General features: G+C 35.8%; 4 protein-coding genes across 7 annotated transcripts; 2 read left to right on the forward strand and 2 right to left on the reverse strand.

Moving 5' to 3' along the window:
• The first annotated feature begins 173 nt into the window (after positions 1–173).
• On the forward strand, positions 174–4,943 carry LOC143359760 (protein HID1). Its single transcript, XM_076797960.1, has 12 exons — positions 174–373; positions 639–998; positions 1,099–1,152; positions 1,212–1,435; positions 1,531–1,772; positions 1,874–2,104; positions 2,218–2,343; positions 2,413–2,669; positions 2,761–3,004; positions 3,112–3,251; positions 3,347–3,513; positions 3,624–4,943. The coding sequence occupies exons 1-12, from the start codon at positions 308–310 to the stop codon at positions 3,844–3,846; spliced, it is 2,334 nt and encodes a 777-aa protein (XP_076654075.1). The 5' UTR covers positions 174–307; the 3' UTR covers positions 3,847–4,943.
• Positions 1,582–8,769, reverse strand: LOC143359763 (uncharacterized). Of its 4 annotated transcripts, XM_076797966.1 has the most exons (5): positions 8,115–8,769; positions 7,787–7,997; positions 7,378–7,577; positions 5,896–6,087; positions 1,582–1,720 (listed from the first exon to the last, which is right to left on the reverse strand). In XM_076797966.1, the coding sequence occupies exons 1-4, from the start codon at positions 8,203–8,205 to the stop codon at positions 5,918–5,920; spliced, it is 672 nt and encodes a 223-aa protein (XP_076654081.1). In that variant the 5' UTR covers positions 8,206–8,769; the 3' UTR covers positions 1,582–1,720; positions 5,896–5,917. The 4 variants fall into 4 exon arrangements, with proteins under 4 accessions (XP_076654081.1, XP_076654080.1, XP_076654079.1 ...); XM_076797965.1 differs by lacking the exon at positions 1,582–1,720 and having other exon boundaries at positions 5,605–6,087; positions 8,115–8,760; XM_076797964.1 differs by lacking the exon at positions 1,582–1,720 and having other exon boundaries at positions 5,947–7,312; positions 7,382–7,577; positions 8,174–8,768.
• Positions 8,770–10,160: 1,391 nt separating this feature from the next.
• LOC143359761 (GTPase Era, mitochondrial) lies at positions 10,161–12,071 on the forward strand. The gene is made up of 3 exons (XM_076797961.1): positions 10,161–10,999; positions 11,157–11,591; positions 11,680–12,071. Exons 1-3 carry the CDS (start codon positions 10,769–10,771, stop codon positions 12,022–12,024), a joined length of 1,011 nt encoding a protein of 336 aa, XP_076654076.1. The 5' UTR covers positions 10,161–10,768; the 3' UTR covers positions 12,025–12,071.
• A 61-nt stretch (positions 12,072–12,132) lies between these two features.
• Positions 12,133–16,684, reverse strand: LOC143359469 (uncharacterized). Its single transcript, XM_076797408.1, has 12 exons — positions 16,088–16,684; positions 15,895–15,994; positions 15,536–15,731; positions 15,324–15,450; positions 15,146–15,240; positions 14,750–15,067; positions 13,500–13,743; positions 13,308–13,407; positions 12,918–13,113; positions 12,710–12,836; positions 12,532–12,626; positions 12,133–12,453 (listed from the first exon to the last, which is right to left on the reverse strand). The coding sequence occupies exons 1-12, from the start codon at positions 16,293–16,295 to the stop codon at positions 12,133–12,135; spliced, it is 2,127 nt and encodes a 708-aa protein (XP_076653523.1). The 5' UTR covers positions 16,296–16,684.
• Positions 16,685–16,846: the final 162 nt, after the last annotated feature.

Here is a 16,846-nt window from a genome sequence, read left to right on the forward strand (position 1 = left end):
TAACATTTGCGTTGAATTGTGTTTTTATTTTCAAACATTACAAGAATGAACGAAGTATCCAGTTACCAATGAAAGTACGTTAAAAAATTATTTCTTCTAAAAGCATCTATGTGTTTGTGATACTCGAATTAGGAAAAATATCATCTAACAATTCTAAGAAAAAGAAATCCCAATTGGTAACACTGCTTTGCTATTCAGCTTGTAAACATGGCGGTGATCGTGATCGTTCTTGTTTAGTACGAGACAAATCGTTTTTCTAATATAATACTGGAACAATTAACTATAAGTTGACGAAAACTACATCAATATGGGAAATGCTGACACAAAGTTGAATTTTCGCAAAGCGGTTGTTCAGTTGACATCGAAAACACAGGTATAAATTGTTGTTTATTATTGTAATCCGAAAGCATATGATACGTTTGACGTTTCCGTATACCTTGTACAAATGTGAGTACACCAAAAAGTTGATTGTGACAAGGATTATATGTTTTTACGTGAATGGTCAATTATATTCCTTTTCTGCGAATGAGATCGAATTTTATGTATTTTGTAACGTCAAAAATGCATTTTGACGAATATGGTTTAGGTTAAAAGAAGTGCAGTGTGTAAGTGTACCTGTTTGAGGGTTTAATTTTTAGGTGATCGATGCTGCAGACGATACATTCTGGGATCAATTTTGGTCCGAAAATGTGACTAACGTTCAAGATATATTTACTTTAATTCCTGCACCGGAAATTCGTGTACTAAGAGAAGAAGTACCATGTAATTTGGCTACGTTGTGTTACAAAGCAGTGGAGAAATTAGTAAAGGCAGTCGACAATAGCTGTAGAACGCAGAGAGAGCAGCAAACCGTTTTAAATTGTTGTCGTTTATTAACAAGATTATTGCCTTACATTTTCGAAGATGCAGATTGGAAAGGATTTTTCTGGTCTAGTTTGCCTGGTAAAGAGGACGAAGAAAGCGTTCCTTTGGCACATTCCTTGCTTAACGCGCTTTGCGTAAGATCGTTTATCTATTTGAACAAATTTGAAGATATTAAAAAGTCATCATTTTCTATACCCAGTGTATTTCATGTTTTTGGGTTTGCTATTGTTTCAGGATTTGTTATTCTGCCCTGATTTTACAGTAGCTGCAAATAGAAAATCTGGACCTGTAAGTACTGGCCTCTGTTTGGAAGCCTATCAAATTTCAAAATATCTTCTTTTTGGCAGGATAAAGCAGAAGAATTGCAATCCATAGATAGCTGTGAATATATTTGGGAAGCTGGCGTGGGATTTGCTCACTCGCCTCCAAGATATCCAATTTTGGATTCCAATAGAACAGAGTTACTGAAATTGTTGCTCACATGTTTCAGTGAAACCATGTACAATCCTCCCATGGACCTTTCTATTACTCCAAACAGGTGGATCCAACATTTAACTAGTGCTGAAAATAGGTAAATTGTAACGACTTTTCTTGTAAGCCGATCTGATGATTTAATTTACACAACAAACTAAATCGTCAATTGAAATATTGTTCTGTCGGTTCTAGACATGCTTTACCTATGTTTACTTCGCTATTGAATACGGTGTGTGCTTATGATCCTGTTGGACTTGGAGTACCATACAATCACTTATTGTTTACCGACTCTTTAGAACCTCTAGTCGACGTTTCATTGCAAATTCTTATAGTAACGTTGGATCACGATACCAGCGGCGGTGCTCCGTTAGAAGAAGGAACTCTAGGAGATAATTTATTTATTAATTATTTAAGTCGTATCCATAGAGACGAAGGTAAGATTTTGTAAGACAAGCTTCGTGTCACAAATATTCGTTTTATATGCGTTCGATATTCGTACATACAGGGCAATGAATAATAACTATAATTTTTTCAGATTTCCAGTTTGTATTAAAAGGTATCACAAGATTATTAAATAACCCGTTGATGCAAACGTATTTACCAAATTCAACTAAAAAAGTACACTTTCACCAAGAATTGTTGGTATTCTTTTGGAAGATGTGCGATTATAATAAAAAGTTTTTATATTATGTATTGAAAAGTTCTGACGTTCTCGAAGTACTGGTACCTATACTGTATCATCTGAATGATTCGCGTGCAGATCAATGTAAGCATTTATCTAACTAAACAAATTTTCTGAAAAGAAAATGTTCGCCTAAGCATTATACATACATATAGGTGTACAATGTAAGTACATATAACCGAAACTAAATTTTGCAGCTCGAGTTGGGTTAATGCACATCGGTGTATTTATTCTGCTTTTGTTGAGTGGTGAGCGAAATTTCGGCGTTAGACTGAATAAACCGTATACGGCCACAGTACCAATGGATATTCCAGTATTTACAGGTATTCGATTACCGTTCCGATTATTTCATTTAAACCGTGAAAACTGAATTACAAATAGCTCGTTTACAGGTACACATGCCGATTTGTTAGTTACCGTTTTCTACAAAATAATCACAACAGGCCACCAAAGATTGCAACCCTTGTTTGATTGTCTACTAACAATTCTAGTCAACGTGTCACCATATCTTAAAACGCTATCGATGGTAGCTAGTACAAAATTGTTGCATTTACTTGAAGCATTTAGTACACCATGGTTCTTATTCTCGGCGCCTACTAATCACCATCTAGTGTTTTTCCTCCTTGAAATTTTTAACAATATTATTCAGGTAATTCATTTCGTATACACATAATACTTCCTCTCAGAAACGAGTAGTAGCTAGCTAGAATAAACATAACACACATTTCATATGTTATTAGTACCAATTTGATGGTAACAGTAATTTGGTGTACACGATAATACGTAAGAGACAAGTGTTCCACGCATTGGCGAATTTACCAAGCGATCGCAATACAATCGCGAAATCTCTTAGTAAAAGACAACGTCGACATGTACCCGCTAGTACATCCAGTGAAAACGTTAACGAGGCTGCAATGGAGGGATCGCATCCTGCTCAACCTGCAGAACCTGGAACCTTGAAAGCATCTTTGTTGGAAACTCCAGGTTTTCCACATTTCCATTGTGACATTATTAATATTACGTTGACTGATTTGTCAGAACTTCTGTTAATAAGATACGGTACTATGTATATAGTAAATTTGTTATTATAGGCATTGAAAAGATGACCGAGAAAGAGTCTGCGCATCCATTAAGTCCCTCGGTAAACGTCGAAGTAGGAAAACTCAATCATCAGAGTAATACGGATAGTTCAGAAGACTTAACAGCCTCTACTAAAACTTCAGTTATACCGGTAAACGAATTGTCAACAAATGTGAAAATCTAAAGTAGTAATTAAGGTTTAATAGGTTTATGTTAAACACGATGTTTCGTGTTTTGATCCAATAGAAAGGAGGTATCAGGGTTGCAGAACACACGAATGCCTCCAACAATATAAATCAGTGGGTTCCTTCCAGCGAATGGGTGTACCAATGGAAAAGTAAACTTCCATTGCAAACTATTATGAGATTATTGCAAGTTCTTGTACCTCAAGTTGAGAAAATATGCATCGATAAGTAAGCATCATTTCATAAACATCATTCTATGAAACATTCTAAAGTAAATGTTATCTCAATCGTATATCTATGTGTATTATATTATGTGGAATACGTATTTCAATTTCTAGGGGTCTAACAGATGAAAGCGAAATTCTGAAGTTTCTACAGCACGGTACCTTGGTTGGTCTGCTACCGGTACCCCACCCCATTCTTATCAGGCGATACCAACCGAACGCAGGAACAACCGCTTGGTTCAGAACATACATGTGGGGCGTTATATACCTGAGAAACGTTGAACCACCGATCTGGTATGATACTGACGTAAAGTTGTTTGAAATTCAGAGAGTCTAAATTAAACACAGTGCATTCTAGAGTAAGCGAACCATGAATCATAGCTTTAGCACTGAAAATTTCTATACTACTCTGTCACAATGTATTGTACCTATAATGCGAAGAACTAAATCTTCGCCAATTCATGATTATCACAAATTGCACCAAACGATAACAAAATTACCTACTTTCGTTAATAATTCCGATAGACATTTTTACATACGTAGCCTTTCTCAGGATTCTATTACACAGAGTTACAGAACCGATTTTACAAAAGTAAACCTCTCCCAAGAAACACATTATACATATATTATGTATGTATAATGAAGTAGTTTTGTCGTTTTGAACTGTCACTGATCAATGCATAGATATAATATTATTCTAGCTATGCAAGTGCCTTCACAGATGTATTATGAACCGACTGATCGTTCAATCAAAATCGAGAGCATCGTTTAATTAACGATTTATTTTCATTCGTAACGAAACCTTCTTAATTTCGGTATTTTCATAAATATATTATTGTCCTAACAATTTTATTTATTTCCATTACACTTATCGAGGATGTATAATCTTGTAAAATACTAGTTTTGTATGTCTGTGTAGTAGCAACTAAACGAAAGACAAGTCCAAATCAATGAGTATCGTGAAATTTGAATAATTTTTACTGAAGTATCACTGTACTGTACCATCTATAATTAAGTACCGAAAGAAATTCTCAAAGAAGACTTTTGTTTACATCGTAGAAAAAGATACACATTTTTTTTAATAAAAAAAGGAGGAAGAAATATATTTATACGTATACATATTGTAAATGCACCAATCATCTTTTAAAGTTTTAATCTTGTACCACATTTCGAAGTAAAGCTAAAGGGTATTGGTATTCCTTTTTTAGTCACATTGATTTATAACATGTAGATATGTATGTGTTTTTACGTGTTTGTACTCACTTATAGCTTCAAGATATTCAGAGTTTATATATTTTTTTAAACGAAATCGAGTTTAGTGAGGAAGTATAAAACGTGTAAAAGAGTCAAAGACATATTTAGTATATGTCTGTTGCATTATAATTTATGCCCATGTTCGTGCAGATAATTAATGAAACACAATGCGATACTGTTTTACGTTGTATGTTATTAAACGCAATTTTTATCTACATATTGGTGCAATTACTGTATTTTTTAAGTATGATGCGTGAGGATGCGAATCTTTTTTTAAACATGTAAATCTCGTAATGAAATGAAATGATATCTAAGCACGTTCTATGTAGATATATGTATATGTATGTATACAAAAAGAAGCATCTACGCTTGAGTATCGTGCGATAAAGGTACGTAAGAGCGTAGCGTAGCTTAGAAATTTATAACAGTTTGGTACTTCAATTTGAAATAGGGAGAGAAAGAGAGAGAGAAAGCAAAAATACTACTATACTTTACTTATTTCGAGCTATATTTTAACGCGCAAAAATATAGCTTGAAGTTCATTGTTAATTAGAAGTATTAAAATATTCTATACGATGAGATATATTATATAAATTTGTTTTAACTACAAAAAGCAAAGTTACTATATAAGCTAACAATTTATGTGTGTGTGCGTATACATTTTTGACATTGTCAAAAAGAAATTGAATACAATAGTAAATGTTAGTCGAGTTTCGTGGCATAGTCAAAAGATTGCAGAGACTGGCGAATATGTATGTGTGCTTGTGCGCGCGGTATGTATGTACCTACACACTTACTCATACTATGTATATGTGTATAATTAAATAATATAAAACACAAATAACGCTTAGCTTGTATTTTTTATTAATTGTTATACCGCAAATGTTATTGTTTAATCCACATTATAGTACCGAATGTTTTATTTACGCTTCATGAGAAATGTGAGCTTTATTTTAGTTTATTTGATCAAATAATACTTTGTTTTTTTCCTTCGAGTGAACAATCATGTTGTATGTATAATTTAGTGTAATTTACAATTACATAGTTTGTTCCTTGTGCAGAAGGTGTTCCTATGCTTTAGAAAAGGTAAAGGAACATGTTGCTTCTTGTAAATATTATAACTTCTACTTACGTTTATGTTTTAATTAAATAAATCACAAGTGAACATTTGAACACATAAAAATGGTAGTTATTTTTCGGCTAATCATAATTTGGCTCGGACATTGTATAATGCCCATAATAATGTCTTCTGTGCTTTGCGCGAGAGGAAATTTGTTGATGCCTTCACCTATTTTTATTTCTTTTTCTTTGATTTTTCTCTGTTCTTCCTGTAAGTAAATTAAAAGCTCGATACTGGAACATTTAGATACAGTTTGACAATGTACCACCAATGGTATGTGGTACGAACATTTCGTCTTTAAAAAATTCAATACATGAAAAAATAGTCCTATATATATATATATATATATATATATATATATATATATTATGACTTAGCGTATCGATTTGGTAATTGTTCGGTACTGGAACAGACATTTCGTACCTACTTAGAACGATATTGTTTCGACAATTTCATTTTAAGTAGAATCTTTGGTACAAAAAGGTTTATGACAGGGACGCCTGAACTTGCTACATTCAGATTTCTTGGACTTCGAATTTTCACATCGATATTACCGAGGAAGACAGGCCATAAAAATTGCTTTACTGCAAAAACTGCACCTCGGGCAAGCACACGATGCCCAAATTTCATTTGAATAGTAACAACCTGTCATAAACCTTTCTAGCGTAGCGCTCCTCAACGCTCTCTGTAGCGTAGCGACTCCCGTAAAAGGATAGTACAAGGACGTACAGTCCACGACCACGACGACCACAACAGGGTAGTCCAAGTATGCATTCAAAATGGCGTCCTGCCACCCCCTACAGCCCTGCGATCCTGCATCAGGTGGATGGGGAGGACGTTAGCGGCTAATGTACATGATCGCCCATTGGCGACCGTCCATACGGATTACCGTAAAATTTTCGTTACTGATCTAAGAACGATACAAGATACAAACTCGTTTCAAAATTCTCACGGTAACAATAGAAACGCTGCCCAAGAGCAGTCGCATACATTCAACGTACTTGTAGTTGAAACAAACTCGGTTACATTCAGTCGTCATTGTTGTAAAGTTAAGTCAATTAATAATGGCAAATGGCAATTGCGCTCACGGACAGGACGTAGTATTAACAGTAATATTAATTTATCGCACGACTTTGTCGTATGTAGGAGGCGGAGCTTCCTCCGATAAATTAGGCGGTGGAATTAAAATGGCAATATGATAGGGTGGCGGCGGATTCTGTCTCACTACCGATATCGGTTTTATGGTTTCGTTGGTCAATGAGTTTGGAGTTGTTACGGGAGCAATATGCTCCTCTGTAATATGTTCTTCTCGAATATGATGTTCCTGGTTAGCATCGCGTTGATTTCGCCGACACAGAGTAAAATATAAACACGCGAACAATATTAATGGCAACAAGCCCCAAAATAAAAATAGCTCTATACCTTGTCCCTGTTTAACGAGTACCAGTATTATCGATCCAGAAATTATATTCAAGATTATCTGTGTGTTTCGACTTACCTTGTCTCTAAAGTAAAATTTTACAGCAGCAATGAATCCTATTGAAACTATAAATATCGTACAAACGCAACGTCTCAAATTGAATCTTGCTAGTAGCGTGTCGTTAAAGTCTGAGAAAAACAAGAGACTCATATTCGTTCCATTCGGGGTAGTATTGGTCAATATTAACTGATTATTCCCAGCCGTTGTTACATTACTGTGAACAAGTAAGTTAGACTTTAATATCACGATTGTTGGTTTTGCCATGTTACTGCAAATATTCATATCCTTGTGTATAAAAGTTATAATCAAGGGCGAATCATTTATAAGCTCTTTCTCCCGATAGACATGTATGAGTGAGTCACCCTGTATATAGGAAGAACATGTTCCTCAGAATCCTCTTAGTAGACCTTTGTCTTTAATTACTTGGGGATGTTGTTCGGTTGCACGCGTCGAGTAGAACCAACAGGAAAACTGTTTTCACCTTCATTATTACTAGGTCTTATCGTTGTTTGCATTGCTCTGCAGTTATTTACATTACTAGGACCAGCTGAGTTTCCTGTTACAGTTAGGCTTTGGAACCGATGAAGTGGAGTAGTCAACATTTGTCTTGAATCTACATTGTATCTGCGTCGATCTACAAAATCATTACTTTTAAACGATGTTGCGAGTTTACATTTACAGAATATGCAAGCTACTTTCAGAAAGTGGATAGATCGAATAAAAGAAATTTGAAATGTTCACATAGTCTTACTGAAACTTGTCTTTGGCAGAGGTGTGGCGGGATATCGGCGGCCAGTAAAACCATAGTACCTGCCCGCCGGTTTATTAATCCAGAAATGCATGCTCCGTTTGATCCTACTCAAATATTCATTGCGGCGCCCGTTTATACGTAATCGGAACCTCGATCCAGCCACTGTTTCCTTCTGATCACTTTTCCAAAAGCTTTACAGACGTTTCATCGATAACTAGTCTTAGCTCAGGTTCCATTACCCGTACATTTAAAATCGATGCATCGCATTGACGTCATTCTAGCGTTCATTGTTCAAGAAGAAAAATACTTGAAACAATTCGCAATGTACGTAGCCGCAACTTTGGTAGCGCGAAAAATTCGATTACGCGATTAACTTTGCAGGTGAATACGACGCGCATCGTATACCGTATACAATAATTTGTATATCTGCATTCTGCATTCATGTACACGTCGATACCCAGAACGAAGATGCGACTTGAATTTCTGCCATTGTTAATTTAAATCCAGGAATACCAACACTTGCGAAATTTATGCCCGCACACTGCACACTATTGCACCTGATTGCACTATACTCAAAGAGTAAGTATTCTTTGCTATACTGGCATCGCACATCGCCCCACCTAAGTAGTTTGTATGTATATACTTATTTCTACGTAGGGGTAGTATATAACTCTATATCCCCTCCACTCGAACCAGACAAAGATATTATGTATGTACTTATTTCGGAAGTTCATTAGTACTGAAAATTATGAATAAATGTTTTGTATGTAATGTAATATTTATGTATATATACAGGGTGTCCCACGTAACAGTTTTCACGATTTTTTAAGTACTTGCGATAATCTGACAAAAAATATTTTCAACAGAAGTTGATCAGTTTTCGATTGGCTATATATTGCAATAAAAAAAGTTCGAAAAAGGTTTTTTTACAGTATTGTCAAGGTCACCTTCATTTTTTGAAATGGCACTTTGTAGTTTTGAGTTAACAGTATTATAGCCCGTGTCAAGACGAATTCAACAACCTAGTATACCATGAACCTGGGATGACCTTGAAGGTGAAGAAATGAAAATTTCAACAAAACATGACAATCTGCTTGAATGGGCGATAATAACTTGTGTTTATTATTGAGACTCGAAATTACATTCAATTCAGAAACCTTGACTAAATGAACGCAAACGATTTCGTAAAAAAGTCACATCAAATGGAATTGAAATCCGTTTTGTTGTAGGCACAATTCTTCGTAATAAATTTGCATTGGTTGCTCTTACGATACTGTCGTAGCGAAGTTCTTCACATGCTGTACGGATTCGCTGCTTTAAATGTTCCTTATTTTGTATTGGAACAGCATAAACTATTGACTGTAAATGACGCTATAAAAAAAATCAAGTGGCGACAAATCGGGGGATCGTGGTGGCCAAGCAATAGGGCCATAAGTGCCCAACCAATGTTCTCTAAACTTTAAGGTAATTACGAACGATTCGAGCATTATGAGGTGGACAACCGTCTTGCTAGAAATAAATACGCTGTTGAACATCATTTGGAAACCCGGATTTCAAAAGGTATTTCAATTCGAACATTTGATGCGACTTTTTTACGAAATCGTTTGCGTTCATTTAGTCAAGGTTTCTGAATTGAATGTAATTTCGAGTCTTAATTATAAACACAAGTTATTATCGCCCATTCAAGCAGATTGTCATGTTTTGTTGAAATTTTCATTTCTTTGCCTTCAAGGTCATCCCAAGGTCATGGTATACTAGTTCGTTGAATTCGTCTTGACACGGGCTATAATACTGTTAACTCAAAAATACAAAGTGCCATTTCAAAAAATGAAGGTGACCTTGACAATACTATAAAAAAATGTTTTTCGAACTTTTTTATTGCAATATATAGCTAATCGAAAACTGATCAACTTCTGTTGAAAATATTTTTGTCAGATTATCGCAAGTACTTAAAAAATCGTGAATACTGTTACGTGGGACACCCTGTATAAAAGTGTCTTCCTAGGCGGTCTTCTCAAGAATGCCCTCGCCCTCGGCCAAGCCAGTCATCATCCCTCCGATTGCGAATGTGACCGAGTCAAGGTCTTTGGGCCCAAGAATAGTTAAGCGCGGGGGTAGTCGAAGCGCTGTTATCAGTGGTATCCATAGTCGTCCGACTTGTGACACCACTCTAACTTTTCCTTCTGCCTTGTATCGTGCATGTATTACAATGTCACGTGATTACCCCGGTACTGGCAGAGAAAGGGTAACTGTATTCCCCTTAATTCGAATAAATTCCCCTGATCACTATCACTATATTAGCGGCCCTTCGGGGTGTCTGCGCCATGCGTTATAGTCAGTTATAGTTATAGGTAATAGCCACGACCGCCATGGGCAATGGTGGCACTGGTCGTTCTATATAGTTGAATCTGTTGAAAAGGAAATTTCCTTTTTGTTCTGGTACATCGCAACGACATCTCATATTACTTTCTGTTCTCGATGTATTCTCTGTATCGACAACTGTTGATCATTAAGTCACAAAGATTTTTTTGTGTACGAATGGATATAACAATATAACCTATAAGACAGTATAGCATACATATGTATGTAGTTTATTATACGAATAAGTGATTATACCAATAGTTTTACTAAACGGCTTCTACATGGTGTGAACAATGTTAGCTACAATCGGAGGTAGTGTGTTTCGCATTGAGAAGCAATTGTTCAAACGGTGTTTGTTTTATTGTACTACGAACTATGTCGAAAACAATCCCGAGGAATATATACTACAACCTGACGACAATTTATTATTACGTCGGGAAAATTCAAAGTTCTTAAAAGTTGCTATATTAGGATTACCAAATGCTGGAAAAAGTACCTTAATTAATACTATAGTACGTAGAATGGTGAGTATTCCTTGTGCATCTTTATGTTTTGAAGCAGTGTCTCGAATTTAAATAACATTGAAGTTTAATAAATCTTTCTTTTTTAAATAATATGTAACGTTCAAATTAGAAATTCGACAGGGATTCGTGTTAAACAAGTATATTTTGACGCTTGTAGATATGTCCAACATCTTCAAAGGTTCACACTACGACTCATAAGGCAGAAGCTGTGTATTATGAAGATGAAACACAGATCGTTTTTATCGATACTCCTGGATTAACAAAGGATTACGAGATGAAAAAGTATAAATTGAACGAAACGTTCCAGAAGGATCCAAAACTATCAATACGAGAAGCAGATGTAGTAGGAATGATACAAGATGTAACGAACATATATACTAGACATACAATATCTAGTTTCATAGTCGATCAGTTAAAAACCAAAAAAAATGATACGCCTCTAATATTGATTTTTAACAAAGTCGATAAATTGAAAGAGAAAAAGGTGTTGCTAGATTTAACAGCACAGCTTACAAAGAATGAAGAATTGCCAAAGTTCGATGATGTTTTTATGATATCTGCTCTCACCGGAGATGGAGTAGACGATTTAAGAGTAAGATGCGTTATTACAATTTAAGCGGTACTGGTATGAAAGCGCTTTAACGAGTTGTCGAGATTATATATTTGCACACATGTTTTAGAATTATCTGCTCGACTGTGCTAAAGGGAGAGATTGGCAATATCACGGAAACTTGTATACCGACCAATCGCTCGAGACTATAGTGACGGAAACGATAAGAGCAAAACTATTGGACCACCTTCCAGATGATATACCATACAAAATCCGAGTAAAGATAGAACATTTTGACGTCGCGGATGATGGTACTGTCTCTACTTCGGTAATATTGGAATGTCCTGGAAGCTACTACAAAAGTGCTTTATTAAAAAATAAAGGGGAAATGATAAAACTTGTTGCAGTTGCGGTCGAAAAAGAACTGCGACATGCATTTAGGACTAGTGTACTGGCACGTTTGGTTGTTTCTTAGAATAAAAAAGTCGGATAAGTCTGTTAAATAAATAAGTTTCTAAATAGGATTTTTTCGTAAGAAATTTACTTAATTTAATTTAACAAACAATTCCGCCTGTGTAAAGTATCAACAGCAACTATCGTCAACATTATTGTTATTGTTAAAATGTGGGAAGACTAAATCGGTTCCTTTTAAATTTTCTTCTATCCACCGATTGGCATTGGCGTCGAGATCTGGAGTGAACATATCCCTCCAACCACCGCTTTTTCCTTTTCTAACAAATGTTCCTGCCGTTATGATATTGCAATCTTTCAATTCGGATGAATTGACCATTGGATTATTTTTGAAATTTTCGACGTTCAAATATTCTGCTACTTGTTTGATTTGTTCCTCCGTATAGACCTTCCCAAGAAATGCGGCAACCTTTTTAATAGCTTTAGGGAAGTCCTAAAATAGAAGTTTCAAAAATAAGAATCGCTAAGATACACTTTGATCGCAATTAAAACAATATGTAATTCGACTAACATGTTGCATCTCCTCGTAAAACATAAATAGAAGGTTCGGATGATCTTTGAAAGACCATGCTTCTTTCAAGTGTTCCCAATAAGGACTCCATGGTGCTAAAAATATCAAATATATACAGAATCGTATGCCACGGACGTGTTCTATCGTTAAAACTGTTCCCAAATTACGCAGAACTTACTAAGATTATTCTGAAAATAATCCCAAAACATTGGAAAATCACCCGCGTATCCTTGAGTCTTTATAGCTTTGTTCAAATGGTACCACGAAACAGCAACATCTTTTGGATTTCGAGCGACATATACTATCTTTCAAGAAATTCGTACATAATTGTAGTAGGTAGCGGTAGCTAAGGATGGTAGTTCTTGTTGCAAGACTTTTGTAATTACCTTGCAACCAGTATCCAGAATTCCAGGCAATAAACTGAATGGAAAATGCGATTTGATAAATCTAGGAGATGCTAATTTTTCTAGAACCTCGTATCCTGGCTTCGCGATATTTCTGCAAAGATCCTCTTTGGCTTTATCTCCCTTGTTCATCTCCAAAAATTCGTTTGTTACTTTCGGATGATTGTACATGCTAAACCTGTGCCCAAAATTACGATGTTTTAATGTTGTTAATGAACGCATCTACTGAAATATAGATTGGTCTCGTTTCGAGGTATCGCGCGATTGTTAGCACCGTTAATTTTTCAAATAGTGTTTTATTACCGTTTTAAGCTGTTCTTGGGTATTATAAATTGAGATTTATAGAGAAAACGTTATACATATTATACTAACTCAAGGAATGGAAATCGTTCTGCAAGCAACTCCTTCCTGGCCCTTTCAAAGTCCAAATTATTTGATAACAGCCAAACCAATTCTTGGGTCCATGTTGTACCTCGAAAGAAAAGTGTTTAAAATTATTTTACAAAATTTTTTCTAGCACGCAACATCAATCACTTGCATTAGAAAAGAATATGCTGAACTTACCTGACCTTGGATAAGATAAGACCCAAGTGTCATCCGGTCTCGCTTTAAAATTATAAAATCCTTTACCCTGTTCGGTGTACCTATATGGAAAAAACCAGTTTTTGGTGCCGACAAGTACCCATCCCGTTCTTTCACCTGCGAATACTTGTAACATTTCTGTGGTCTTTTCCGCGTTTAATAATTTGTACTTCGGAGGAGTTTGAGCCATTTCGACGCGCGACGTGGGGACGATAACTGCGACTGCGATGGATCAACGTCATAAAATTACTGATAATCTAGCAACACTTTCAATAGTGGTTTAGTCCAAGTAAAGCAAATTCGTTCTTGAGATTTATTAGCCAACCAACGTTCGCGTTTTTCCCGAATCCGCCTATTTCACGAGCGTTTAGTTTTAATTTGCTGATACAACAATTACTGTTTCCACCGCTCAACGCGCGGCACATAGAACCGGGAATTTCAGTTGTTTTTTTTTCTTTTTCAACACGATTCGAATTGTCAAATTTAAATTCTGTAAAACGTTCGCAACACCGATATTAAATAACAACTGAAACTAACACTTTCTGCAAGACTAATGGATTTGTTGATTTGGTTCATCGGATTTGAAAGATTATCACGAGGTAAGCTGGAGGAAAAGAGATGTTTACGCGTCAAAGCTCAGCCAACAAATATCATAAAGACATAAAGAACGGTGTAGTTGAAATCCGACGCGACCCACAGTTATTTGGGTCAATGGCAACTTTCACCAAACACAGCTGTGCTCTTTTCTTTTCCTTTCTTCTCATCGAGCGGTTCATTGGCCAAGAACTTGCCCCCTCGACAACATCAACATGTGGCATAGATGCCCAAATTGTACCGAACAATCGCTCGGGACAATAATGACGGGAACGATAAGAGCAACACTATTGGGCCACTTTCCAGATGATATACCATACAAAATCCGAGTAAAGATAGAACATGCTGACATTGCTGATGATGATACTGCCTCTACTTCGGTAATATTGGAATGTCCTCGAAACTACTACAAAAGTGCTTTATTAAAAAATAAAGGGGAAATGATAAAACTTGTTGCAGTAGCGGTCGAAAAAGAACTGCGACATGCATTTAGGACTAGTGTACTGGCACGTTTGGTTGTTTCTTAGAATAAAAAATTCGGATAAGTCTGTTAAATAAATAAGTTTCTAAATGGGATTTTTTCGTAAGAAATTTACTTAATGTAATTTAACAAACATTTCCGCCTGTGTAAAGTATCAACAGCAATTATCGTCTTCATTATTGTTATTGTTAAAATATGGGAAGACTAAATCGGTTCCTTTTAAATTTTCTTCTATCCACCGATTGGCATTGGCGTCGACATCTGGAGTGAACATATCCCTCCAACCACCGCTTTTTCCTTTTCTAACAAATGTTCCAGGCTTTATGATATTGCAACCTATCATGTAGGATCCATTGACCATCGGATTATTTTTGAAATTTTCGAAATTCAAATATTCTGCTACTTGTTTGATTTGTTCCTCCGTATAATCCTTCCCAAGAAATTCGGCAACCTTTTTAATAGCTTTAGGGAAGTCCTAAAATAGAAGTTCCAAAAATAAGAATCGCTAAGAAACACTTTGATCGCAATTAAAACAATAAGTAATTCGACTAACATGTTGCATCTCCTCGTAAAACATAAATAAAAGGTTCGGATGATCTTTGAAAGACCATGCTTCTTTCAAGTGTTCCCAATAAGGACTCCACAGTGCTAAAAATATCAAATATGTAGAAAATCGTATGCCACGAACTTGTTTTATCGTTACAACTATTCTCAAATTACGCAGAACTTACTAAGATTATTCTGAAAATAATCCCAAAACATTGGGAAATCACCCAGGTATCCTACAGTTTTTGTAGCTTTGGAGAAATGGTACCACGAAACAGCAACGTCTTTTGGATTTCGAGCGACATATACTACCTTTAAAGAAATTCGTATTTATTTGTAGTAGGTAGCGGTGATAGTAGGCGGATGGTAGTTCTTGTTGCAAGAGTTTTGTAATTACCTTGCAACCAGTATCCAGAATTCCAGGTAATAAACTGAGTGGAAAATGTGATTTGATAAATCTAGGAGATGCTAATTTTTCTACAACCTCGTATCCTGCCTTCCCGAGATTTCTGCAAAAATCCTCTTTGTCTTTGTTCCCATTGTTCATCTCCAAATATTCTTTTGTTATTTCCGGATGATACAGCATGCTGAACCTGTACTCAACATTACGATGTTTTTATGTTGGTCTCTTCTCGAGGTATCGCGCGATTGTTAGCACCGTTAATTTTTCACATAGTGTTTTATTACCATTTTAAGCTGTTCTTGGGTATTATAAATTAAGATTTGTAGAGAAAACATTATACATATTATACTAACTCAAGGAATGGAAATCGTTTTACGAGAAACTCCTTCCTGGCCCTTTCAAAGTCCAAATTATTTGATAACAGCCAAACCAATTCTTGAGTCCACGTTGTACCTCGAAAAGAAATCCGTTTTAAATTATTTTACGAAATTTTTTCTAGCACGCAACGTTAGTGAAGATCATTAAGACAGAATATGCTGAACTTACCTGACCTTGGATAAGATAAGACCCAAGTGTCATCCGGTCTCGCTTTAAAATTATAAAATCCTTTACCCTGTTCGGTGTATCTATATGGAAAAAACCAGTTTTTGGTGCCGACAAATACCCAGCCCATTTTTTCACGTGCGAATACTTGTAACATTTCTGTGGTCTTTTCCACGTTTAACAATTTGTACTCCGGTGGAGTTTGAGTCATTGCGACGCGCGACTTCAATCGTGGTTTATTCCAAGTAGAGCAAATTCGTTGTTGAGGTTTATTAGTCAAGAAACGCTCGCGTTTATTCCGATTCCACCTATTTCACGAGCGTTTAGTTTTAGTTTGCCGGTACAACGACTACTGTTTCCAGCGCCCAACGCGTGGCAAATAGAACTGGAAATTTTAGTTGTTTTTTTTTTCTTTTTCAACACGATTAGAATGGTCAAATTTAAATTTAGCAAAACATTCGCAACACCGATGTTAAATAACAACTGAAACTATTTCTACAAGACTAATAGATTCGCTGACTTCGATTATCGGATTCGCAAGATTATCACGAGTTAACACGGAGAAAAAGAGATGTTTTCGCGTCAATGCTCAGCAGACAAATATCGAATTCCGTTTCGAAAAAACAACGAAATGTTATACGACATCTGCGTGACGAATCATCGAAACAGTTATCAAATTTTTCCATTACTTCTATATAGTATGATATAAAAAAAATAAAAAAGAGAATAAAGTATAATCAGTAGATAATGGTAGATTACAGA

Source organism: Halictus rubicundus, chromosome 12 (genome assembly GCF_050948215.1).
Source record: "Halictus rubicundus isolate RS-2024b chromosome 12, iyHalRubi1_principal, whole genome shotgun sequence".
Classification (NCBI taxonomy): Eukaryota; Metazoa; Arthropoda; class Insecta; order Hymenoptera; family Halictidae; genus Halictus; species Halictus rubicundus.

What these genes read in the sequence shown, in the direction of transcription:
- LOC143359763 (XM_076797963.1), bottom strand. Translation starts at nt 8,205, where the DNA reads ATGCATTTCTGGATTAATAAACCGGCGGGCAGGTACTATGGTTTTACT. An exon ending in TCTGCCAAAGACAAGTTTCA is followed by an intron (nt 7,998 to 8,114) that starts GTAAGACTATGT and finishes ATGATTTTGTAG; the next exon opens with ATCGACGCAGATACAATGTA. An exon ending in CAACCGAACAACATCCCCAA is followed by an intron (nt 7,578 to 7,786) that starts GTAATTAAAGAC and finishes ACTTGTTCACAG; the next exon opens with TAATGTAACAACGGCTGGGA.
- LOC143359761 (XM_076797961.1), top strand. Translation starts at nt 10,769, where the DNA reads ATGTTAGCTACAATCGGAGGTAGTGTGTTTCGCATTGAGAAGCAATTG. An exon ending in ATACTATAGTACGTAGAATG is followed by an intron (nt 11,000 to 11,156) that starts GTGAGTATTCCT and finishes TGACGCTTGTAG; the next exon opens with ATATGTCCAACATCTTCAAA. An exon ending in ATGGAGTAGACGATTTAAGA is followed by an intron (nt 11,592 to 11,679) that starts GTAAGATGCGTT and finishes CACATGTTTTAG; the next exon opens with AATTATCTGCTCGACTGTGC.
- LOC143359760 (XM_076797960.1), top strand. Translation starts at nt 308, where the DNA reads ATGGGAAATGCTGACACAAAGTTGAATTTTCGCAAAGCGGTTGTTCAG. An exon ending in TTTTTAACAATATTATTCAG is followed by an intron (nt 2,670 to 2,760) that starts GTAATTCATTTC and finishes ATATGTTATTAG; the next exon opens with TACCAATTTGATGGTAACAG. An exon ending in CTAAAACTTCAGTTATACCG is followed by an intron (nt 3,252 to 3,346) that starts GTAAACGAATTG and finishes TTGATCCAATAG; the next exon opens with AAAGGAGGTATCAGGGTTGC.
- LOC143359469 (XM_076797408.1), bottom strand. Translation starts at nt 16,295, where the DNA reads ATGACTCAAACTCCACCGGAGTACAAATTGTTAAACGTGGAAAAGACC. An exon ending in ATGAAGACGATAATTGCTGT is followed by an intron (nt 13,744 to 14,749) that starts TGATACTTTACA and finishes CGTTGATCCATC; the next exon opens with GCAGTCGCAGTTATCGTCCC. An exon ending in CTTATCTTATCCAAGGTCAG is followed by an intron (nt 13,408 to 13,499) that starts GTAAGTTCAGCA and finishes TTTTCTTTCGAG; the next exon opens with GTACAACATGGACCCAAGAA.